Raw genomic sequence first — 24,578 nt, 5'->3', positions numbered from 1 at the left:
CACTTCATCAAATCTATAGAAGCAACCCTCTCCCCACTCACGTGGTAAAATTCTCCCTTTTCTTTTTTTTTTTTTTTTTTTTTAATTTTGTTTTTCAACGTTTATTTATTTTTGGGACAGAGAGAGACAGAGCATGAACGGGGGAGGGGCAGAGAGAGAGGGAGACACAGAATCGGAAACAGGCTCCAGGCTCTGAGCTGTCAGCACAGAGCCCGACGCGGGGCTCGAACTCACGGACCGCGAGATCGTGACCTGGCTGAAGTCGGGTGCTTAACCGACTGCGCCACCCAGGCGCCCCAAAATTCTCCCTTTTCATTCTACTCATAGCATTCATCACTATTTATCTTTTTTAAAAAGTGGTTACTTGTTTGTTTTTTCCCTAAAAAAATATGGTGAAGGATCTGTGGCTTATTCATCACTGTATCTTTAAGGGTACCAGATGGCACCAGGTATATACAATTTACTAAGTGCTGAATTAATGCATCTTAGAGAAAGGAAAAGCCTGTGTACATTTGTGGAAGCTGGGAGAACCTTGAAGAGAACAGTCCTAGTCCATCATTTGACAACTGGGGAAGTTGAATTCAGAGAGATGAAATGATATATCAAAGCCATACAGTGAATTCGTGACAGAAGTGTCACTTTGTACTTTTCCCAATGTCTTCACATATATCATACATCACCTCATCACCTTAGTTTTCCTTTTTGTGTGTGTGTGTGTGTGTGTGTGTGTGTGTGTGTGTGTGCAATGGTAGGGTCCTTGGGCGGTGGCATGGACTCCAAAACCTTCTTGGGGACCAAAGAGAGACAATGGATGAGTGACCTCTGCCTACATCTCCAGGAGGGGCCCCCGGAAGACAGCTGTAATTGGACACCTTCCCTGTGTTCAAAGACTATCCAAGACATATTGTGTTTCTCTGGGAACGTATGACCAAGGGTCCCCTGGTGGGGCACAAGGCAGGGTTGTTTCCCTGGGATTAAGGTAGTGGACTACTTAGTGGACTCAAAGTCACAAAACTCATCCAGGCCCTGCAATCATACTGCTGGGTGATCTTGAGCAGCAAGTAAGATACCTGGTCCTTCTGGTCGTCTCTCTTTCTCCGTCTGTAAAATGGGTAGGTAGGTTGGGCTAGGATCTCTGAGGTTCTGGCCCATTTAGTGCCAGCTAGTTTTGAATACTGAAGACTCCCTAAGCCTTTCAAACTTAGGAATGAATGAATGAGACCGCTGGGGTGGGTCAAGGTGCTGGAGGCGCCAAACTGCTGGGAGAACTAGGCTTTGCAGGTCACGACGGGAGGCCGAGGGGTCAGAGGTCGGGTTCCGGTCAAACCCAAGAAGAACCGGAAGTCCCAAATCCGGTCCTCTCTGGGCCCGGGCCTCCAGCCGCGTGACTGAACCTCCCGAGGCGGAGCTTCAGAGCCGGGAGCGGGCGGAGCTTGGGGCCTCCCAATGGCAGCGTGGGTGTCCTCCCACTGCAGCCAATCAGCGCAGGACGACGGTAAAATTTAAACCCCCTCCCACCTCCTCCGCCGGGACCTGTCCCTAAAGCGCTCGTGGAAAGTGCGGCTGCTTGCCCCGCCCCAGCCGGGGAGGCGGGAAGAAGGGCGGGCTTTTCCTCCTGCATTCGCCTATCACGGCGGACAGCCTGGGGAGAGGCGGGCGGCGGCGCCAATCAGGGCAGCAGCCGTAGCTCCGCGGAGCAGTTGGCTACAGTTGTTGCAACTTTTTTCGAAAGCTGCGTTTCCCGGGAGATCCCAGGCGGTGACAGAGCCGGGCCATGGCTAGAGGTATTTGCCCAGGTGGCCAGCGCCGGGGCGGTTCGGGCTGGGGAGGGTCATGTTGTGAGTGGGGGACCAGGGCGTCGGGAGCGGCAGCGGGGAAGCGCCCTGCTGAGGACTGCTCGGACTGAGCGCGGAGACGGGGCCGGGGGTGTGGGGGGGTTGCTGCGGAACCTTCCCCAGCCAACCCCCCCAAGCCTCCAGAAGTCCCTCCCACTTCCGTGCCTAGGTTTCCCCTTTCTAAAGTATGGGCACCCGCTGGCCTTCCTCTCCAGCGACAACAGACCCATATGTCAAAGCTCTTTGGAAACTAAAGCACAGGGCACCTCCAGGGAATGGTTGTTATTGATACGAAGAAGGGGGAGGGCGAAGTTTCGCCCGCCTAGGGTCTCTCTCTTGTTGGGAAAGGAGGGGACTTCCAGGCCAGGGCGCAGATGGGTAACCTCCATGGTGGGGAGCGCATCGGAGTGGACACCGCAGCAGGGGCCTTCCCTCCGCACGCCCTGAGTCAGCTCTGCGCCGCAGGGGCGAGGACTGGGCCCCGCCGGCCCACTTTGGGGTCAGATGAGTCTCACCGCACCACCCGGGGCGGCCCTTCAGCCTGTGGCTGGTCAGGACTCTTGCCCTCGGGAGACGGTTTGAGTGGGATTGTCCATCGCGGGAGGCTACGTCCCAGCCTTAAGAGCTTTGCACACTTAGTTTGGTGTCAGGACAGGAAGTCCCACGTTAATGCGTCAAAGTGATCTCTAGCCACTGGTCATTTCCAGCCGCTGTGTCTCCTTCAGTGCAAAAACTTGGAGCGTGAAGGTTGAGTAGAATTATTATTTTAGAAAAATAAGTTGCGGTTTGACATTTTTCTCAAAATTCCAAGGGACTACGTTATAGTAGGAATTTGCCTTAATGCGTTACGCTCCCTATAGCAGTAATAATGAATAAAATAAAGATTCATTTGGTAAATATTTATTGGGCACCTTTGTTTTCAGGCCCTGAACCCAGTTGCATCTTTTATTATACCAGCATCTGCTTAGGGTCTTTTGGGACAAACCAGATTCTGATTCAGAAATGAGGCAGAGTGAACTTCCAAGTTAAAGAGCTTTGTAACCCAATCCGCAGAGAAAGCTAAGACGAATATTTTTTCCTCGGAAAAGTGTTAAGCATCTAAACGTATATTTAATAGTATCTGACAAGTCTTAATAAATCGATGCTTCCCTGGTTCATTTTTCCCATTAGAACAAAAATCATTTAAGCTAACTGCTTCAACAGTATTGCCTTTTTTAAAAACAAAATAACAACATGAATTGCTTTAATTGATCTATAGGGAAAACAAAACTAAGCACTTTGCCATTGAAGTATTTAAGGACTTAATAGCGGCAAATAATAATTACCAGTGAGGGCCAGGCAACAATAACAAGTTGTTATTCCCATTTTTCAGAGGTGGAAGCCAAAGTCCACAGTCAGAGTCTAGACACTGGCCAGTCTGTGGCTTTTCTTGTTCCACTCTCCCTCCCTTAGCCAAAGTGAGTACAAGGGTTCCTAGCTCCTACCACAGCAGGCTTACAAATCACCTTTGTAATTTATTGGTTAGAGATTCTCAGTATCTCACTTGACCCCCAAATTAGTAGTTACTTCTTTCTTTTTTTTTAAATTTATTTGTTAAAAAAAATTTTTTTTTTAATCTTTATTTTTGAGAGAGAGACAGAGTGTGAGCAGGGGAGGAGCAGAGAGAGAGAGGGAGACACAGAATCCAAAACAGGCTCCAGGCCCTGAACTGCCAGCACAGAGCCTGACTCAGGGCTCGAACCCACAAACCATGAGATCATGACCTGAGCCGAAGTTGGACGCTCAACCGACTGAACCACCCAGGCGCCCCTTTTTCTTCTTTTTTTAAATGTCTATTTATTTTTGAGAGAGCGTGGGCGAGCATGAGTGGGGGAGGGGCAGAGAGAGAGGGAAACACAGAATCCAAAGCAGGCTCCAGGCTCCCAGCTGTCAGCACAGAGCCTGATGCGGGGCTCAAACTCATGACCTGAGCCGGAGTCTGACGCTTAACCGACTGAGCCACCCAAGCACCCCGTTAGTTACTTATTTCTTAGCCTTTATTTCTCTTGTAGATTACTAAATTGGGCATTTGGTAGTGTAAATATCAAATCATTTATAGTACTTCAAATGAAGGGTCAGTCTTTTTCTTCTAGAAAAGCGGTCTTTGTTGCAAACAAAGAGAATCTTGCTGGGTCACATGAGCAAAATGTTCAGATACCAGGCAATTCCTCTCTGGTTTTGAAGTTTTACAATCATGTAGATATTTTCAACCTTAAATATATTAGTTTGAGAAGGATCTGTCCATCTGCTTTTCTCCATTTCTGCTGCCACAGCCAGATGGCCTCCTATTTGGTCTCCCTCTTTCCATTTTTACCATTTCCAATTTATTATCCCCCTAGCAGCTAGAGTGATCCCCAAGAACACAGATTTTTACCATGTGACCTTCACTCCTCTTCCCTCCCCCACTGCTCTTAGGATCAAATCCACAATCCTCACAGTGGCCTGTGGGGTCCTGCCTGCCCCTCTGGCCTCAACTTGCCCTGTCTGTCTCTACCTTTACTGTTGTGTCCTTAGCAAGGGCCTGGAACAAAGTAGGTATTCAATAAATGTTTGTGCAGTGAATGAATTGCTGTTTTTGTGTTTGACTTCAAGGGAAGTGATATACATTCTTTTTCTTTTTTATGTTGAATTTATTTATTTTGAGAGAGAGAGAGAGCACGTGAGCAGGGGAGGGGAAAGAGAGGGAGAGAGAGAATCCTAAGCAGGCTCTGCGCTATCAGCACAAAGCCCTGAGATCATGACCTGAGCTGAAATCAAGAGTCAAACACTTAACTGACTGAACCACCCAGGCACTCCAGCAATATGCATTCTTTATGATAAAGTACCCTCATAAAGCAGCACTGGGGTCAGATCTCAGCTCTATTATCACTTCAGTCGTGTAATCCTCGGTCAAGTGATTTATCTTCCCTGAGCTTCAATTTCTACATCTCTGAAATAGGAATAGCACTTTCTCATAAAGGGTTGGGAAGGTTAAGTTAACGCATGATTACAGGGCCTAACACATAGTAAACATGGAATAAATGTTAGCTATTGGTATCATTTTTGTTGAATTCTATTTCTGTGCGACCCTGGGCAACATTAAGAGTCTCTATTTCTGCTGATGGGTATATTTGTTATATGCACCTAGACACCTCACGTACAGAGAAAGGAAAACCTGTTTTGAAGCTTACCCTGAACGAGTTGTATTATATCTTCTAGTACTGGAGCTGCAGAGTTGAGGAATGGGTGCTAGACTTGGACCTTAACGTATGCGCCCCTGCATTTGAGGGCTGAAATCGAGAAGGCTGCGGCCATGAGCATGTGTGTGTATTTGAGGGTGCGGGGTTGGGTGATGTTGAAACCGTATGTAGACGAGACAATCTGAGAGGCTGCTTCCTGTTCGCAAACCACGATTCCCGTGATAGTTTGACGACAAACTGCAAACCTCTGCCCTGGAGATGTAGCACACAGTTTCAAATGGCTCGGCCTGGGTGTCAGAGTGTTATTTTAGAGTCCTCTTTCACTGTCTGCATAGTGTCTTGGGTATTCACATGGTCAGAGGACCCTACCCGACTGGAGTTAGGGTTGGGGTGGGGACTGAGATCCGGTGGGGAGGAGGGTGCTCCCCAGCCCTGCCCAGGATGCTACAGCATGAGCTGATTTGGGAGACATTGTCCTGAGTCTGTTCCTGCCATTTAATCCTTCTTAGTCTTATCCCTTCTAAGGGGAGGCAGCTACTTAAAGTGACAGCCATTTGTTTATCTGTAGATGTTGAAAGGTGCCCTGGGTGCGTTAAGAAATTTAAAATTCTTGGTTTTTATTGATGAGGACACTGAAGTCTAGTCCAGGGAAGTGGCTTGGTGGTCATGGTCACAAAGCACCTCTGGGGCAGATGCAGGGAGAGAAACCCAATCCTTGCCTCCCAGGCCATGACCCAAGCAGTAGGAGCTGGATGTCCCTAGGTGTCTTGTTTGCATCTATGACTTTGCACAAATACAGTGACTCTTGGCTGTGGGCCCTCAAACCCTAATGGCCTGAGCACAGTGGTGCAGGGCAGTGAGCTATGCCAACACGGACACCTGAGTGCCTGGAACCCCTGCCTCCCTAGGATGTTTTCTCACGGGGTGGCCAGGAGAGTCGGGTGACCTGCTAAAGACTTCTGCAGCAGCATTTGGCTCTCCCATCTTGAATTTCCTCATCTGTGTCTGGGAGTTCAGCCTCCGGGGTCAGTTGGCCTGGAAATCCATTTCTAGTTCTGAGAATTTGGCCAAAGCTCCTCACTTCTCTGAGCCTCAGTTTCAACATCTGTGGAAAGGAGATAAGGGTGTGTCCCTTCGCAGGCCTGTTGTGAGGTTTGGATGAGATCATGTATGCACGGGAAGCACCCCACCAACTTACCATAATAACCACTAACTCTATCTCCCCAGGGCCCGAACGGGTCAGGTGCAGACCACCTGGGTTTGACACTTGAACCCACCCCCCCCCCCCATGGCTTTCTAGTTCTGTAGCCCCATCCAAGCCTCTGCACCTCCCTTGAGCCTCAGTACGCTCATTTTTAAGGGGTTTGCCACAGGACCTGCCTCCCCCTCCTCCCCTCCCCGTCCCCTGGGGCGGGGGGACTTGCGTGGAGAATTAAATGTCCCTATAATGCTCAGGGAGCCCAGGCTCGGGCACACAGGAAGACTCTCGTCTGTCGCGCTCACCGCTGCTGACTGCGCCTGGCACCGACGGGCCTCCCAAAATATCCGCGGAGCCAGCGAGAGAAGGAGCCCGGCCGGCGAGAGCCCGGGCTGTCATTATCATGTTTCCCACCCCTTCCTCCCCGAGTGGCTGAGGACGCGCGAGAGGGGGCGCGCCCGAGTCGGGATTCGTCGCGGCCGCGCGGCCCGCCCTGCCTCCCTCCCTCCCGAGGAGCCTCTCAGCGCCGCCCCTGCCAGCCCCCCTCCCCGGGCCGGGAGCCGGACGGTGGGCGGCGGCGGCGAGCGAGCGGGCGGGACGCGGAGGACGCGCCGCCAGCGCCTCCCTCCCTGCGTCCTCGGTCCCGGGCCGGCCCGGGCTGCCGCGGCGCGCGGGTGCCGGGCCCTGCCTCGCAGGCCATGGGGGAAGGGGGCGCCGTGGGGCGCCGCCGGCCCTTCCCCGGGGCGCCGCGGCGGCGCTGGTGGCGGCGGCAGCAACAGCAGCAGCGGCAGCGGCAGCGGTGGTGGCCGGGCCGCGGCGGCGGCGGCGGCGGCGGCGAGGGCGAGGGCGCGGGGCGCGCCGCCATGGGCCTGGCCGGGCTGCAGGTGGGTGTGGCGGGCCCGGCCGCGCGGGGGGCGGGCGGCGCGCGGGGCCCGGCCGGGCCGGGCGGCGGGAGGGCGACGCGGGCCCCGGCCCGGCCCGGCCGGCCGGCCGGCCCCTGCCTCCCGGCGGCGCGGGCGGCCCACCACCGCCAGGCCCTCGGAACATGGCTGCGGCGGGAGGCGCCGCCGCGGCGCCCGGCCCGGGCGGCCCCGCTCCCCGCCCCGCCGCGCCCTGAGCGCCCCCTCCCCCGCTTCCCCCGGGTCCCCCTCTCCAGGCAGGAAGATGTCCAAGCCCCGCGCGGTGGAGGCGGCGGCGGCGGCGGCGGCGGTGGCAGCGACGGCCCCGGGCCCGGAGATGGTGGAGCGGAGGGGCCCGGGGAGGCCCCGCACCAACGGGGTAAGCAGGCACCCTCCCCGCACTCACTCAGCGTGCCCCGAGGGGCCGCGCGGCCGGCCGCCCCCGCCGGCCCAGCGCGGCGAGCACGTGCGCGCGCCCCTGGACCCCCCCCCTCCCCTCCCGCCCGCGGCCCTGGGCCCGGGGGCGGGGGTGCGGGGGTGCGGGCGGGGCGCCCGGCTCGGGTAGCTTCCTTTTCTGCTGCCTGCCTGGGAGTGGCGTCCACCCTGGCTCCGCCATGACCCTGGCAATATTTGACCTCGGAAAAGTTTGTGTCTTTATGGCATTTCCGCACCCCGAGACCCAGCTAGCCCCGCGGTGGCTGCCTTCCCAGGGTGTGCGGGGCCTGCCCGGGGGCCCTCAGAGAGCTCACGGGTCTCGCTGACTTGGTGTTGAGAGGTTCACCCAGCAGAAAGGCCCTAGCAGTGTTTCGGGGGAAGTCCTCCTCCATTCCGTGCTTACTCAGAGGGGAGGCCCCACGCCCAGAGACGCCGGCAGTGACCTGTACCGCCCCACCCGTCTGCCCACCCTCCTACTATTGATGCCAAGATGCCGTCTGCAATAGAGTGACCGCCCTAAATGAGCTGGCTATAGGCTCTGCTTTTATTAAGCTCTCCACCCTCCACCCCACCCTTCAATTACCACTGCAGTCCGGTCCGCAGTCCTGGGAGGCTGCTGGGCTGCGTTGATTTGAAAGGGGCCAGGCTTGGGGACACAGACAGCTCAGGCAGTAATAAGTCCTATCGGCTGACTTCGGGACCAAGAAGTAGTTAATCAGATTCCCTGAGGCCTGTTTCCGTGCTAGAGTTCCTGCAGCTCCTGCACAGAGGCCAGCCCTTCAAATTCCGCATTTGTTTAGTCTGGGTCATTCTGACCTCTCTGCTACTGGTAGGTTGTCTGCTTTTGTACACCTTGGTGCACAGCTGGCTTCCTGCTGGCCAGATGTGCCCTGAGTGACCAGAATTAGAGACCACACGAGTTCAGGAAATGTCTAACTCGGACCTGGGAGATCCTAAACCTCCCACTGATCTCCTGGGGCTGGCAACCCTGGGTTGGCTCGGCTTTTGAGAGATGGTGTCTGTTTCTGGTTTTCGTATTCTGATTGCCCTTCTCCGCCATTTGCCATGGGATCTTCTTCAAGCCTCTTTCAGAGCATGCATTTGTCGTTTTAGGAGAATGTATTTACCGGGCAATCAAAGATCTATTCCTACATGAGCCCCAACAAATGCTCTGGAATGCGTTCCCCCCTTCAGGAAGAGAACTCAGTTGCACATCACGAAGTCAAATGCCAGGGGAAGCCATTAGCCGGACTCTACAGGAAACGAGAAGGTAAGGTTCTGAAGTGGCCCCGTTCTGACCGCAGCTGGTTGGGTTGCAGAAAGCCCCTCTCTGCCATTAATTGTGCCTATATATTAAATGATTATCCAGCCTTTTCAAACCCAAGTTCAGAAGGTTGGATCCATGTTCTGTCTTGCTGCTAAGAAACAGACACAGGGGGGAAGAGTGCCCTGTCCCAGGGTGTGTTCCCTGTTGGTCTAACCGGTTTTCCCTGCTTTCACGAGAGTTAGCACGTCCTTCAAGCTCGATTGTGTCGCCAAGTTACAAGAATAATACACCTGGCCTGTATTTAAAGAGGCTCACAAGTGCCCAAAGTATAGAAATTCTGAGTCTGGGTTGTACAGGCCAGATGCTTGTAGTCCTGATTGTGTTGTGTGAACGTAGGGAACCGACTTCCTTCCCTCTTTTGAGCTGGCCTTGACCTCATTTCTGAGTTTCTTTCTACTCAAGTGTTCGGTGCTGCTCTCTGAAGCAGCATACTCTGTGATGAGATTTGGAGTTAAAATACTGAACAAGAAAATCTAAAGTTCCAGAAATTTCTGTTTGGCCCAGCAAAACAAGCTGAAACCTCATAGAAATCTTGCTGTATTCCAAATATTTCCTTTTAAAGCTGCAGTGGGGAATATGAGCTTTCCCAAATTCACCAAGCTCCTTTCTAATTAAAACTTGTCTTAAAGATGTAGCACTCTGGCTACCAGCAGCTTCATACAAGGCAGCCTTGTAATTCATTTATGAAAAGTGCCATAAGTGATGCTTAGGCCAACGTCTGGGACCAGATCTGAGAACCGAGGGTCGGGACACACAGAACTAGGGGCAGGAGCCAGCCCTCTGCTTGATTCTCCTCCCCGGTGCAGTGGCTGATACTATTGCAGTCAGTCTTCAAATGGCTTGGGTTCGAATCCTAGCTCTTCTACTTACGAGAGGCTTGAGCAGCTTACTCCTATTTTCTGAGTCTCAGTTGTTCCGCCTTTGAAGTGGGAGAGAGGATTCCTACCTCGTAAGGCTATCCTGAAGATTGGTTAAAGCATGGATGCAAAGGGCTTTGCACAGTGCCCCACACTGGCGGCCCTTTCCCCTGCTCCTCCCTGGATCGCCAGCACTTAGGATAGCACCTACCATGCAGGCACTGGGGAAAGGGCCCTCTCTGAATGATGGGCAGCCAGTCTCCCATCCCTTCTGGAATGGGGTGGGATGTAAATTATCCTAAATGGTGACACGGTGCACAAGCTAGCTTATTTGGGTGTAGTGTTACTAAATGGCAACGATTAGAATTTGGGGCCAGATACACTCTGGAGGAGAGCCCAGGGGCCACGCTTTTTGTCCTTGACTCTCAGCCTTTTTTCTGCCTTGATGCAGACTGATGTGATATTGACATTCACGGGCATCACATACTCCTTGGGTTTCTGCACGATGTCCCAGACTTAACTCCCTCTGGTTCCACTTGACACGTGTAAGGGAGTGAGAATGGTCTGGATGGATTTTGATGTATTTATTTTTCTCTTTAGCTGATTGAGATATAAGTCACGTAGCCTAGTGTTCACCATTTTAAAGTGTACAATTCAGTGGTTTTAGTCTATTCACAGATAGGTGCAACCGTCACCAACTGTCTAATACCAGCACATTTCCTCGCCCCAAAGAAGAAACCTTGTACCCATTAGCTGCCATTCCCCATTCCCCCACTCCCCCCGGCCCCTGGCCACCACTAATTTACTTTCTGTCTCTGTGGATTTGCCTGTATTAGACATATCATGTGAACGGAACCGTACATTATATGTGCCCTTTTGTGCCTGGCTTCTCTCACTTAGCACCGTGTTGTCAAGGGCCATCCATGTTGCAGCAGGTGTCCGGGCCTCCTTCCTTGTGACTGAACAATACTTCATCGTGTGCAGAGACCACGTGTTATTTACCCCTTCATCAGTTGACGGGCATTTGGGTTGTTTCCACTCTTTGGCTATTGTGAATAATGCTGCCACAAACTTTCCCATACAGGTCTTTGTGTGGACATATGTTCTTAATTCTCCTAATAGCCGCCTAGGCGTGGAATTGCTGGGTCATATGGTAACTCCATGTTGAACTTTTTGAACCGCTGCCAGCTATACTCTTTGCAAAAGTGACTGCGCCATTTTATGTTCCTACCAGCTGTGTGTTATTTGCTTATTCTCGAAAGTAAATCATTTATTTATTTATTTACTTACTTAATTTCTTAACGTTTATTTTTGAGAGAAAGAGACAGAGCATGAGGGGGAGAGGGACAGAGAGAGAGGGAGACACAGAACTGAAAGCAGGCGCCAGGCTCCGGGCTGTCAGCATAGAGCCCGACGCGGGGCTGGAACTCATGAACCGTGAGATCATGAGCGGAGCTGAAGTCGGACGCTCAACCGACTGAGCCAGGCGCCCCTAGTAAATCATCTTTTTAAAAAAGTGAATCGTTCACCCATGCTGGTATTTCGCAACTATTTTTCGTAACAAGTCATTTTTGACGTCCTTTACTGTGACACACTGACCAGTATTGGTCACCATACTGGGAACCACTGTGAACATAGGGCCTGGACCGCTTTAGAAGAGGAAACTTCTTTTCTTAAGTTTATTTATTTATTTTGAGAGGGGGGGAGAAAGAGAGAGAAAAAATGTGAGTGGGGGAGGGGCAAAGAGAGAGGAAGAGAGAAAAAATACCAAACAGGCCCTGCACTGTCAGCACAGAGCCTGCTGAAGGGCTTGGACTCATGAACTTCAAGATCACGACCTGAGCCAAAATCAAGAGACGCTTAACCCACCAAGCCAGCCACCCAGGCACCTCAAACTTTCTTTCTCTTCTTCTTTTTTTTTTTTTTTTTTTTTGAAAAGAGTCTGAAATGAAGTGTGCCAGGCTTGGGGAAGAGGTCTTTGCTAGGGAAGAAGTTCTGCTTTATTGCCTTATTCCTGTCCGTCATCGCTGGCCCACTCTTTAGCAGTTTAGCTTTTTCTCCGGGGTGTGCATCCCAGTTCCTGAAAGCTACAGATCGAGCACTTACGCTGCTCTTGCTGTCTGCGGTGCTTCTGCAAGGCCTCTCCCCCGCCACGATGCAGAAGACCAGAAGTGTTCATGAATGAGATGGGAGGAGGGATCCTTCCACAACGTGTATCAGATTATCACGAAGTACACTGTCAATATCTTATGATTTTGTCAGCTATACCTTAATAAAACTGAAAAAAGACACCAAAAAAAAAAAAAAAAAGACACAGACCGGAAGCTCTGCCCAGTGCCTGGGTCAAAAAGTAAAGCCAGTGCTTCCCCCATGGAAGCCATTAGTAGACACCGAGCTTAACAGGCGGAGGGCAATGCTGCCCGACACACCCAGGATCCTGTCTCCTGTAAAAGTGTGTCTTAGGGGCACATGGGTGGCTCAGTCGGTTGAGCATCCGACTTCGGCTCAGGTCGTGATCTCACAGCGTGTGGGTTCGAGCCCCGCATCAGGCTCTGTGCTGACAGCTGGGAGCCTGGAGCCTGCTTCAGATTCTCTCTCTCTCTCTTTCAAAATAAATAAACATTAAAAAAAAAAACCTTAAAAGCGTAAAAAATAAATAAGTAAATAAGTAAATAAAAGCCTGTCTTAGAATGCAGCTGATGGTCTAGAAATGGAGAGACAGAGAGTCCAGACTAAATTTCTCTCTTCCTCTGCCCGCAGAGAAAAGGAACAGTGGGAACGCAATCCGAAGCACCATGAAGTCCGAGGAACAGAAGATCAAAGACGCCGGGAGAGGTCCCCTGGCACCTTTTCCAAACCAAAAATCTGAAGCAGCAGAACCTCCAAAAACTCCGACCTCGTCTTGTGACCCTCCCGTCGCAGCCGTCGCCAAGCAGGCCCTGAAAAAGCCCGTCAAGGGCAAACAGGCCCCTCGGAAGAAGTGAGTGCCCTCTGGAGCCCTTCCCCTAACTAATGCAGGGCAGTTTGGTTGTTGTGACCCCAGCAGACCCTGCTCAGGTGCTAGCTGGGGGGTAGGGAAGCGGGTAGCAGTGCCCCTGCTCGGCCTGGCTCTCATCGAGGCTCAGCGTCCCTGAGAGTAGGCAGCCTATCTTTGACCCCCGGAGCCCCCCTTGGGCCCGTGAGCCTACGTGGGCCCCCGTGGACAAAGGTGTTTACGTGACATCATTTCCGAGGAGCCACCTCCCAAGGAGCCGGGGGCCTCCCGGGTGTGAGTGTGGTTTCGGTGCTAACACTTGGTTTTCTCCTCTTCCCTTCCCACCCAAGAGCTCAAGGAAAAACACAACAGAATCGCAAACTCACGGATTTCTACCCCGTGCGAAGGAGCTCCAGGAAGAGCAAAGCTGAGCTGCAGGTAGGGTCATGTGGCTTTAATTCTGGCTCTTGGAGGGGCAGGGCGGCTCCGAGGGCAGCGCTTGGCAGGCAGGGCTTGAGCTTTCTCTCCGTCGTCCCGGGGTAGGTCTGCTTCTGTGGCCCTGGTACTCTCCTTGGTCTAGTTCTAACGTTTGGGGTCACTCCGAGGCTCGGTTAAGGTCCTTCTGTGAAGAAGTCTTGTAACCTGTAGCACATGGTGTGGAGAGTCCTGCGTTCCCATGAAGGCGTCTTTTCCAGGACTTGTTGGCAGGATGGTCAGAGCCTGGGACCTCGGCGGGAGGCTGTGTGTGCTTTCAGAGGCTTGTCTGTCCGCCATCCACAAGTTCCCGTGTTGTGTCTCAAGGTGGTAAAGAGCAGTGGCTTGAAAGCCACTTACTGGTTGTGTGACCGAGGGCCAGTTACTTGACTGCTCTGAGCCTCAGTTTTCCTATCTGTAAAATGGGGTAATAATGTGGCATCTTCTGGGAATGTCGGGATATTAAATGGATTAATGTACACAGCACACTTGGAACCATGCCTGGCACCCAGTTAAGCACTAGCTGACTCTTATTATCGTCACCATGGCTTCCCCATTGTTGTCACTTCCTGAGGCCCCCTCTTTCCTCTTTCCCTCCCAGCTGTGGTCCTAGGAACACCTGAAAAAACAGGCAGGAAGGGCAGCCAGACTGTGCAAGCCTCCGCCCGCTGTGTTTACAGAGTGCTGAGCTGCTCAGCAGTCAATCAATATTTGATGCAGTGACGTGTGGTTATTGCCTTTCTGTTAAGGAAACCCAGGGCGTGGTCCGGGTGGCCCCCGCAGCCCGCCACCCTCCCACTGCAGGCCGGGCCAGCCCCTCTCTCGCCCACACCCTCAAAGCAACCTCAAGGTGGGGGGGCGGTGCTCAGGATGGCGGCCCCCGCCCACCCCGCCTGGAGGCCTTGTCGGCCTGAACCTAAGACGCCTTCAGCGTGTTTTACGTTCGATCTGTAGACGCAGATACGTAGATGCGGTGATGTAGCATTCTCTTCCTCTGCTTATCTGAGTCGATGAGGGCTTCGCTTAAAATAAAAGAGAAAAGGGGTCCATTTTCCCCTCAGAGAGGAGCTTGGGCTTTCCTTTCCGTAGAAAGGCGGCGTCTTGCAGCCAATAACAAGCTGTTATGAAGTGTCTGCCTGCAGTGGGAGGCTGTGCTAGGTCACTCTTCGAGACAGCACTGCAGAGGGCGGGGTGGCGCCGGGCCCCAGAACCCGGGGCACCTCCCAGCCCTGGTCGGGGCTGCTGGGGGCTGCAGAGTGGGCGCAGCTCAGTTTGCCTTTTTAATTAAAAAAAAAAAAAAGGAAAAGAAAAGAAGAAGGGCTTTCTGGCTGGAGGAGGGAAGGCTGCCACAGGACGTGGTGCAGGTCTGCTCGGTCTTGCAGCAGAGGAGCAGAAGGGAGCGGATCCTTCCTCCCCGCAGCCTGGTCTGCAGCATGGTGCGGCTCGCTCTGTCCCCGGACAGAGGGCCGGTCGCAAGGGAGCGCCACGCTGTGCTCTCACTGTTTGCGTTGGCTCTGCCGAGCGAACACCATGGCCAGTTGGTTGCTGGCCCGGCGGGAGGCCGTGGCTGGCCAGGGTGCTGTATTCTCCTGACCGCACAGGTAAAGCTTGAGGCTGGGGCAGCCGCGCCTCCCTCACCTGAGCGGTGAGGTAGGTCCTGACCTGTCTGTCCTTCGGGGCCGCGGAAACCAGGGCCCAGGCCCATGGGGCCTAAGAGAGGGATGGGGGTGAGGCAGGAGAGGAACTAAAATCAGAAGCTTTGCAGGCACTTGACTGAGTTGGAAGACCGAGCGGGCAGGGCCTGGTGTTGGGTCCAGGGCAGGAGGGTGGGCATGAGGCCTTGGAGAGATGCCCTGAACCCCTGTCGTTTGGCCGTGGGGATCCCTTTGCCGGTTGGCTTGCTTGCGGGTGCCCCGCACTGGGGCGAGGACTGCACCTGTGGGCCGTGCCCTGGCCTCTTCAGCCCGGCCCAGCCCCAGGCCTGATGTGCAGAGCAGCCTCGACCCAATTTAGGCCTTGCTTACCTCCCACTCAGTCTGCCTCTAGCCCCCCTCCCACGCCCATAGGCTGCTGCCTGAATTCTCTTTTGGAAGCCTGCAGCTGGTTGACGCATGCCCCTAAGCACCAAGGCCGCAGGATGAAACTCAGACTCTGTGCCTCTGCCTTCAGGACATTCGGCCCGGTCCCGGCCCGGTCCTGGCTCTCCCCAGCTCAGCTCCTCCCGGCACAGTCAGTCACGGCAGGAAAGTCTGCAGGTGCCTGGCTCACTCCGCTCCCGCTTCCAGAGCTTCCTGTACTTCTCGCTGGTCTCCACACGCTTGTAATTAGTTATTTAGCAGGGTGGTTGTGTGTGCACTTGCGTGTGTTAATGCTGCTGTTGCTTTGAGGGCTTACTATGTGCCAGGCACTGTTCTAGGCCAGGAGATTCCACGGTAAACAAGATCAGGCCCCTGTACTCAGGGAGGTTATACTCAAGTGATTACCCATTAAAAGACAAGCATAGAACAAGATAATTTCTGATAGTCCTTTGACATTAACTTAATAAGACGGTAGTTTGAAGGCATGGTGAGGCTTAGGGCTACTTTAGCTACGGTAGACGGGGAAATTTCCCTGAGGAGGTGCCTTTTGAGCAGAGCTTGGAAGGAAGGGAGGACACAAGCCAGGTGAATGGACTAGGGAAAGGGTATTCTAGGCGGGGGCAGTACCAAGTGCAAAGGCCCTGAGGCAGGAACGAGCCTGGTCCTGTAAGAGAGTCCGCCAGTGTGACCAGAATGTGAGAGCAAGGGTGAAGACAGCAAACGAGGCTAGAGATGTGGGGCTGGGATCCTGCAGAGACTCATAGGCCATCAGAAAAGTAGATTTTATCTCGGTAGGAGTGGGGAGGTAAGGAAAAGCTTTTGCTTCTCTTTAAACAAACCCTTGGAATAATTTTAGATTTACAGGGGAGTTGCAAAGGTAGTACAGAGTATTCCCGTAGACCCTTTACCCAGTTTCCCTCATCATTAGCATCGTATACTATCCTGGTACATTTGTCACACTAAGGAGCCAACGTTGGCACGTCACTATTCAGTGAACTTCCTGGAAGGCTTTAAGCAGGGAAATGACATGATCTTACGTACATTTTTTTAAATGTTTATTTTTGAGAGGGAGAGAGAGAGAACACGAGAGGAGGAGGGGCAGAGAGAGAGGGAGACAGAGAGTTCCAAGCAGGCTCCGCACCGACAGTGCAGACCCTGATGTGGGGCTTGAACCCACAGACCATGAGATCACGACCTGAGCCGAAGTCGGATGCTCAACCGACTGAGCCACCCAGGCGCCCCTTTATGTACATTTTTAAAAGACCCCTGTGACTACTGTGTGGGGAACAGAGTGGAGTGGGTGGTCAGAATGGAAGCCAGGAGACCAGTGAGGTGGCCATGATGTGGCTGGAAGACGGCAGGAGAAGAGCAGGGATGTGGGCTGGGCCTGGGAGTGACAGCTTGGTCAGTCTGGACCTGCAGAGACCTGGGCTTTGCCCTTCACACCACAGGCGTGCGGTACTTCTGTGTGGAGAGGGACTGGGGAAGTGCGCGTGGGCCGCAGACGGCGTCCTGAGGCCTCTGTGCGGGCAGGGTCCGTGCTCAGCTGTGGGTGGAGGGCTCTGCCGTGGGCGTGGCCACCGCGTGTGCCAGCCAGTGCAGGGCCTGGGCTCCTGCTGGGTCCCTCAGCGGCTCTCTGTGCCTCCCTGCAGTCCTGTGCATGGACGGAGCATGGGATCTGGGTCCGGGAGGGAGGTGGTGGCAGGAGGGGTGTCCCTGAGGGGCAGGTGAGACCAGGAATGTCCACTCCTGTCTAACTTCCCTATTCAGGGTGGTATTATATTACCTCTTTGGGGTGGGAGGCCCTCTTCTCATCCGTGGCAGTGGCTTCCAAAAGACCCGCCTCCAAGAGTTGCTAAACCAAGGCACCCATAGGGGCCATCAGACAGGAGGAACATAGTGTGCACATGCCCCTTCGAGAGGCTGTGCTCTGATCTGCCCTGGCCGATGTCAGATGAGATCAGAGTCTCGATTTGCAGATGTCGGCAATTTAGATCTTTTTAAAAACCGCGCGTGTGCCAAATGGAACATAGCCCCTCAACCCAGTTCTGCCCTTGGGCCACAACTGTATCCCTCCTGGTCCCTTTGAACCCCAGGTGCCAAACCGTCCACAACAGGTGGGCAGTGAGAAAAGGACAAGGGGTGTGGGGGCTTGGGCATCCTTGGGGACCCGTGTCATGGAGGCCAACTGGGAGTAGCCCTGCGGGTGGCCCAGGCTGCCGGACTGCCCTGAACGGCCCAGGAGAGAAAGCTCAGGTGCTTTTTGTTTTTCTCCCTCTCCACACAGTCTGAAGAGAGGAAAAGAATAGATGAGTTGATTGAAAGCGGGAAGGAAGAAGGAATGAAGGTAAGGGGCAGTGGGGCCCGGCGCACGGAGGCGGAGCCTGGAGGGTACCTAGAGAAACTAACAAATTTTTCCTAAACAGTTTTCCTGGGAAATGACAGGACCCGAGAAATTGGCTTTTCTTTTCACATATTGCAAACACACTGGGTGGATGAGAAGGGCAGGGCTCTACAGTGGCGGCCACGTGGGTCTGGGCTGGGACTCCAGAGTCCTAAAAAAAAGCTCCCGTTTCACGTACCATCTAGAAGGATCCAAACTTAAGTCTGGGCCCCTCAAGCAGTCAGCCTGCAACCCCATATATAATGAGTGAGCAGAAGCACAGGAGGGTAAATTACAGAAAAAGGAGAGACCTGGAACACGGGGTCTCTCCCCCTCCGCCCCCACCTCGCCCCGGAAGGGGCCACGGATGCGGCTGCCAGCCGGACTTTACCACTTCTCAGCCATGTGGCCTTGGACGTGGCTCTGGCTCTCTGAGCCTCCGTTTTCTCATCTGCGAAATGGGGCAACATCCACCCAGCAGATCCCTCAGGAGGATGAGGCGTAACAGTGCTTTGCGAAGGGCACAAGGGAACTTTCTGGGGTGACGGATCGTGGCGATAGTTGCACAGCTGTGTACATTCATACGTGCTGGGCACGTAAAGAGAGTGAGATCTAGGGCACACCTCAGGAAAGCCGATGGAGGAGGGGGGGGGGGGCAACCCCAGGCGCCCAGGAAGCTGGCCACGCGTGGTGTTAGGAAGCAACGCTCTCTCCTCGCCTCCCCACAGATTGACCTCATCGATGGCAAGGGCAGGGGCGTGATCGCCACCAAGCAGTTCTCCCGGGGCGAGTTCGTGGTAGAATACCACGGGGACCTCATCGAGATCACCGATGCCAAGAAGCGGGAGGCTTTGTACGCACAAGACCCCTCCACGGGCTGCTACATGTACTATTTCCAGTATCTCAGCAAAACCTACTGGTAAGTCCGCTAGCGCTTCGAGTGGCTTTTCCGCGCCCTGGCGGAGAGGACAGGCCCGAGAGCCGGAGAGCCACGACAGCCTGCCGATTCTTTCTGTTGCTCCTGCTTCTTGGTTAGCTCTTGCTGCCCTTTTCCCAAGCCGTGAAGCGGCTCTCCCCCCACTTGCCGCTTCAGCCTTTGGGCCTAGAGCTGCTGTGGCTGCCATCTGACCGGGCGAGAAGCAGAGGCGGACCAGTCCGTGCAGACCCGCTCCGAGGCTCCCCAGGCCGCTCCCGCTCCTGCTCCTGGCGTTTGGCCAGAGCGGCTCTAGAAACCAGCGACTGCTCCTGTCCCCATGTGGCCAGTGCGCTCGATTCGGTGTTTTGTTGCGTTGGTGGTGGTGGCGGTGGTGTTTGACATCAGGCTTTATTTTTCCGACCAGTTTTGGGTTCCCAGCAAAACCGAGCAGAAGGTACAGAGAGTTCCGATACTCCTGCCTCCTCACAGCTTCCCCCACCATCCGCAGTTGATCTTTATTCATTTATTTCTTATGCACTTGCCTCATGGGCCTCCACAAAGAGCCTCTTGCATTCCTGTCTCCTCCCACCCCCCACTCTTTCGCCCAGTGCCTCCCTCGGCTCTTAAAAGGTGTTGTTTTGACTTGAATTGCTTTCCCCAAAAACGTGGCTGTAAATCGACATCCCACCCGAGTTGAGAGCTGGCTGTGACTGGGATCAAAAGCCTCTTTATCAATTTAAACCCTCTGTTGCCCTCCCTCCCGCCAGCGTGGATGCAACTAGAGAGACAAATCGCCTGGGAAGACTGATCAATCACAGTAAATGTGGGAACTGCCAAACCAAACTGCACGACATTGACGGCGTGCCTCACCTCATCCTCATCGCCTCCCGCGACATCAAGGCCGGGGAGGAGCTCCTGTATGACTATGGGGACCGCAGCCGGGCTTCCATCGAAGCCTATCCCTGGCTGAAGCATTAACCACCCCGCCCTCCCCGCCCCCCTCCCTTCTTCCATGGACAAAGTGCCCTCAAAGGGAATTGATTTTTTTTTTTTACACACTTAAATCTTAGCAGATTACTTCAGATGTTTTTAAAAAGTATATTAAGATGCCTTTTCACTGTAGTATTTAAATATCTGTTACAGGTTTCCAAGGTGGACTTGAACAGATGGCCTTATATTACCAAAACTTTTATATTCTAGTTGTTTTTGTACCTTTTTTGCATACAAGTCAAACGTTTGTGCTTCCCGTGCATGCAGTCAAAGACGCAGCACAGGCTTTAGAGGAAAGAGTGGACATGAATTAGGAAGCTGGGCGACCCTCCTGCCTCCAGCCGCAGAGCCAGGACTCTCTTCCCCACGCCCCCGACGGCCGGCGGCCGAGCGCAGGCGAGTCCCGGAAGACGCTGCCTCCCGAGGCCCGGACGGGGTGTTCCCAAGCTCTTGTTTTCCTGACGTCTGGACAGGCGCACAAGGAAGTGTATGAATATTTTTTAAAAAGGTTTCGCAGTAAGCTAGTCTTCCCCTCTGCTTTCTCGAAAGCTTACTGACCCAGTGGCCCGTGAGCGCGGTTCACTCTTCCGCAGGCCGCCGCTTCTCTGGGCGCCTCCGCGTGTCAGGGCGGGCAGTCAGAGTCGACGTGGGCAGGGAAAAGCGTTGCTTGCCTAGCCCTGCCGGGGCAGGGTTTCCCAAAACTGGGTTGATTCTTTATAGAAATGTGAACACTGAGTTTATTTTAAAAAACAATAATAAAAATTTAAAAATTTAAAAAGACAAAAAAAAAAAAAAACCACAGAAAACAACTTACATGTATATAGGTCTTGAAGTGAGTGAAGTGGCTGCATTTTTTTTTCTTCTTTCTCTTTCTCTCTTTTTTTTTTTTTTTTTGGGGGGGGGTTTGTTTTTGTAGAAGAGATTTGAGATGGTACTCTATTCTAATCAAAAATAAAAGTTTTGTAGTGGGACCAGAAATTACTTACCCAATATTCCGCCGGCCCCCCCCCCCCCAACCCTGACCCAATTCCAATGGGTTGAAAGTTCCAGACCTGCTGTCAGGCTTTCTGTCTGTCAGACCACCTCGTATCCTTCCTGCAAAACTGAAGATGCAGCCATGAACCGAAGGGGGAGCCTGCTGGCCCTGAAATGCGTGGCCCCCACCCCAGCTGCTGATGTGCAGGGGAATGGGCAGGCCCGGCAGCCCAGGGATCAAGGCTAAGGGTAAAGTTTTCACCTTGACTGTGATGCAGGAGGAGTAGGTAGCTTCCTCCTCCCTCCCGAAGGGAGACCTATTCTCTCTGTTAACCTGCAGTCCAGGGGGCCGTGGCTCTGAAGCCATGACCTGGGGTTTCCCGGCCTCCCCTGGTCCCGGGTAAATGTGAATGGAGACAGGTATGAAAGCCTGTCCTCAACCTTGATGCTCCCCTGGCCCCCACCCCGGCCTCACCACGGTGCTACCTACGAAAGTCTTCCCGCCCCTGCGCCCCCACCCCACCCCCCACACTTGCCTGGTCAGTGGTCAGAGAATTGGAGGAGGATCCGACAGAGTGTGTAAATGTGAGATAAAATGTCTTGGTTGTACCTGTTTGTGGTTTAGCTTTGTATTTAAAAAAAAAAAAAGGAAATAACTTGAAAATTATTTGTCATCATAAAAATGAAACAAAAATTAAAATATTTATTGCCAGGCGAGGCCACCTGTGTGTCTTTCTGTTTGGGTTTTCGTTTGTTTGTTTGTTTTTTACAAAGCGGAGACAGGAAAATGGTTACACAGCAGGGGCGCCTGGCCAGCCTTCGTCGTCGGTAAAGCACACAACTCTCGATCTCAGGGTTGTGGGTTCAAGCCCCATGTTGGGGGCAGAGGTTACTTGAAAATATTCTTTTAAAAGAGATTAGACAGCAGTATGTGTGTGTTTTGGTGAATGTCCTAGGGGATAGTTTATTTGTATAATGGGGGTCACAGGTGCTGATAAGATTAAAAGCTAATGCGTGTCGAGTCCTCCCTTAGGGACGGCACCTGGCACTTAGTAAGCATAGGTCTTTAGCTGCTTGTCATTATTACTGTTTCTAATGTAGGAGATTCGGTTCTCAGGAGGAGTCTGTCATCAGCTGTGCCCGTCTTGTGCTGGAAGTTGCTCCCACCAGATCTCTGTCCCCACCACGCACTCCACCAGCTGCCCTTTGTCAGCTGTTGGTTCCCTTCCTCTCCGGGCACTAGGGGCGGATGGGGACAGTGGATAGAGTCCTTTGGGTTGTTTTTTTTGTTTTTGTTTTTTTAATTTGTATACATTTATTTTTTAAATATTTTTTATTTGTATTCACTTATTTTAAAAATATCTATCTTGTTTTTTCTTTGTATTTATTTTTAAAATATTTATTTTTTATTTGCATTCATTTATTTTTAAAATATTTGTTGTTTTTTTACTTGTATTCATTTATTTTTTAAATATTTACTTTTTTATTTGTATTCATTTATTTTTTAAATATTTATTTATTTTTAATTAATTTTTGTTTAGAGTCCTTGGTTTACGAGCCAGAGGTTTGGTGCCAGCACCAGCTTTAAGTGTTTGTCAGCCTGTCCCCCTGCACAAATCCCTTTCCTTCTCTGAAGCTTGCCCGTCATGTGAGAACAGCCTCTGCCCCCCTGACACGCAGGGGGGTCCTGAGGATTCAGCCGCCGTGGATTATTAGGTCTTCGCCTCAGAGGGGACAGAATGGTCTGGTGGCCGAGTGCACTCAGCCCTGGAACGGAACCTCTGTTTCCAACCACTTCGCAGCTGTGTGTCCTCGGGCAGGTGACAGCTTTGCGCGCCCACTTTCGTCCTCAGCGGCACAGGGCGGTGCTGGTGTGTGTGTGTGTGTGTGACTGAGAGGGTTGAGTTCGTGCAGGAAACGCTGTGGAGCACCGCCCGTCATTGATGTTTGCTGTTCGGATTAAAACTTGGCGTTGTTTCTACCATTTGCTGTTCACGAGCGCCCAGAACTGATGGTGAAGAGCCTCCACTCTCTGATAGTTGCTGTATTGATTTGTTTTTTAAAAAGATTTTTTAAGGGGCGCCTGGGTGGCGCAGTCGGTTAAGCGTCCGACTTCAGCCAGGTCACGATCTCGCACTCCGTGAGTTCGAGCCCCGCGTCGGGCTCTGGGCTGATGGCTCAGAGCCTGGAGCCTGCTTCTGATTCTGTGTCTCCCTCTCTCTCTGCCCCTCCCCTGTTCATGCTCTGTCTCTCTCTGTCCCCAAAAAAATAAATAAACGTTGAAAAAAAAAAATAAAAAAAATAAATAAAAAGATTTTTTAAGTTTATTGAGAGAGCACAGGTGGAGGGGGGGGAGCAGAGAGAGAGAATCCTAAACAGGCTCCACGCTGTCAGCACAGAACCCGATGCAGGGCTCAGATTCACACACTGAGATTATGACCTGAGCCGAAATCGAGAGTCAGATGCTCAACCGACTGAGCCACCCAGTGCCCCTCTGGTCATATTTCTTTTTTAAAGATGACTGCTACAGCGACCGCTTCTTGTGCCTTGTGAAACCCCAACCTTTCAGCCTGTTCCTCCCTGTGCTGGGTTTGTTGAAGACAGCCCGCAGTGTGGGAGCAACTGTAGCTGTTTCCTGTGGTCGCACCAGGCCCCAGCTCCAAGAGAAATGCTCCCAGGACTTACCTTCCGGAACTCCCACACCCCAGTGTCTGATTTCACCAAGAGCTGGTAATATCTGAGCACTCTTTTAACTGTCACCTTTTTTTTTTTAATGTTTATTTTTGAGAGAGCGCTCTAGCTGGGGATGAGGGGAGAGAGAGGGGAACAGAGGATCCGAAGCGGACTCTGCACTGACAGCACAGAGCCCGATGTGGGGCTCGAACTCACAAACCACAAGATCATGTGAAGTCAGATGCTTAACTGAGCCACCCAGGCTCCCCGAAGACTGTTTTAACTTGACATTCCTTTTTCTCTTTCTTTTTTTAAATGTTCATTTATTTGGGGGGGGAGGGGCAGAGAGAGAGGGAGACAGGATCCGAAGAGGGCTCTGCGCTGACAGCAGCGTGTCCAACTCAGGGCTTGAACACACAAACCATGAGATTATGACCTGAGCCGAAGTTGGATGCTTAACTGAGCCACTCAGGCTCTCCGACATTTCTTTCTGAGTGGGTTTTCTTGCCTCATCTATCCCCGAGAGGGAGAAAGGGGCAGCTAAGCATTGATACAGGGGGACCCCCAAGTCTGAAAATGCAGGTGATCCATTTAAGTAGGCTTACTGACAGCAGCACACAATGATCTGTCTGCTTCTAGACTTTATGGTCATCCTGCAGCCGGGAGATCGGGAAACCAAGGCAGGAATGAGTCAGGTGTAGGGGACTTGGCTGCCATTGCTGGGACTCAGGATGTAAGGCTGGTGCCTCGGAGGATGGACTTTATTTTATTTTATTTTTTCAACGTTTATTTATTTTTGGGACGGAGAGAGACAGAGCATGAACGGGGGAGGGGCAGAGAGAGAGGGAGACACAGAATCGGAAACAGGCTCCAGGCTCTGAGCCATCAGCCCAGAGCCTGACGCGGGGCTCGAACTCACGGACCGCGAGATCGTGACCTGGCTGAAGTCGGAGGATGGACTTTAAATGTCATTCCCAGGAGCGGAGCCTGCTCCACAGTCCTGCAAAAGACACAGCACTGCCCCCTCCCCCCCCCCCGCCCGCCACACACACACACACACACACACACTCTGCTTTGTGACCTCACCGCCCCTGGGTGTGGTCTCTGCACAGCCTCTGCGTGGGGTTCAGACGGACGGCAGGATGCATATTTGTTTCCCCAGCTAGTTCTCCCCTCCAAGGTGCAGAAACCTTTCCCCTCCCTCCCTCCATTAAGACAACAGCACCCAGTGAGGACTGCAGCAAATCTGGGGGTAGCAGTCAGGAGCCCCTGATGGGAGGAAGGCTCTGCCGAAATAGCATTCTGGACGGGACTCAGCGTGGCCAGCGTTTCTCAGGAGGCAGAGT

General features: G+C 52.8%; 1 protein-coding gene and 1 long non-coding RNA gene across 5 annotated transcripts; one reads left to right on the top strand and one right to left on the bottom strand.

Annotated features, from left to right (window-relative positions):
* The first annotated feature begins 1,667 nt into the window (after nucleotides 1-1,667).
* Nucleotides 1,668-21,276, top strand: KMT5A (lysine methyltransferase 5A). Of its 4 annotated transcripts, none has more exons than XM_045457027.1 (8): nucleotides 1,668-1,784; nucleotides 7,408-7,529; nucleotides 8,699-8,855; nucleotides 12,530-12,749; nucleotides 13,094-13,181; nucleotides 17,583-17,642; nucleotides 18,407-18,597; nucleotides 19,362-21,276. In XM_045457027.1, exons 1-8 carry the CDS (start codon nucleotides 1,775-1,777, stop codon nucleotides 19,570-19,572), a joined length of 1,059 nt encoding a protein of 352 aa, XP_045312983.1. In that variant the 5' UTR covers nucleotides 1,668-1,774; the 3' UTR covers nucleotides 19,573-21,276. The 4 variants fall into 4 exon arrangements, with proteins under 4 accessions (XP_045312983.1, XP_045312982.1, XP_045312985.1 ...); XM_045457029.1 differs by lacking the exon at nucleotides 1,668-1,784 and adding an exon at nucleotides 7,057-7,135; XM_045457026.1 differs by lacking the exons at nucleotides 1,668-1,784; nucleotides 7,408-7,529 and adding an exon at nucleotides 6,812-7,135.
* Nucleotides 5,650-6,660, bottom strand: LOC123587346. Its single transcript, XR_006707255.1, has 2 exons — nucleotides 6,557-6,660; nucleotides 5,650-6,158 (listed from the first exon to the last, which is right to left on the bottom strand). It is a non-coding gene; the product is annotated as an uncharacterized LOC123587346 (long non-coding RNA).
* Nucleotides 21,277-24,578: the final 3,302 nt, after the last annotated feature.

Source organism: Leopardus geoffroyi, chromosome D3 (genome assembly GCF_018350155.1).
Source record: "Leopardus geoffroyi isolate Oge1 chromosome D3, O.geoffroyi_Oge1_pat1.0, whole genome shotgun sequence".
Taxonomy (NCBI): domain Eukaryota; kingdom Metazoa; phylum Chordata; class Mammalia; order Carnivora; family Felidae; genus Leopardus; species Leopardus geoffroyi.
This window is presented reverse-complemented; position numbering and strand designations above follow the sequence as displayed.

Coding starts and splice junctions, on each gene's coding strand:
- KMT5A (XM_045457026.1), top strand. CDS start 6,950: ATGGGGGAAGGGGGCGCCGTGGGGCGCCGCCGGCCCTTCCCCGGGGCG. Junction 12,750..13,093: donor AAACAGGCCCCTCGGAAGAA/GTGAGTGCCCTC, acceptor TTCCCACCCAAG/AGCTCAAGGAAAAACACAAC. Junction 17,643..18,406: donor GGAAGGAAGAAGGAATGAAG/GTAAGGGGCAGT, acceptor GCCTCCCCACAG/ATTGACCTCATCGATGGCAA.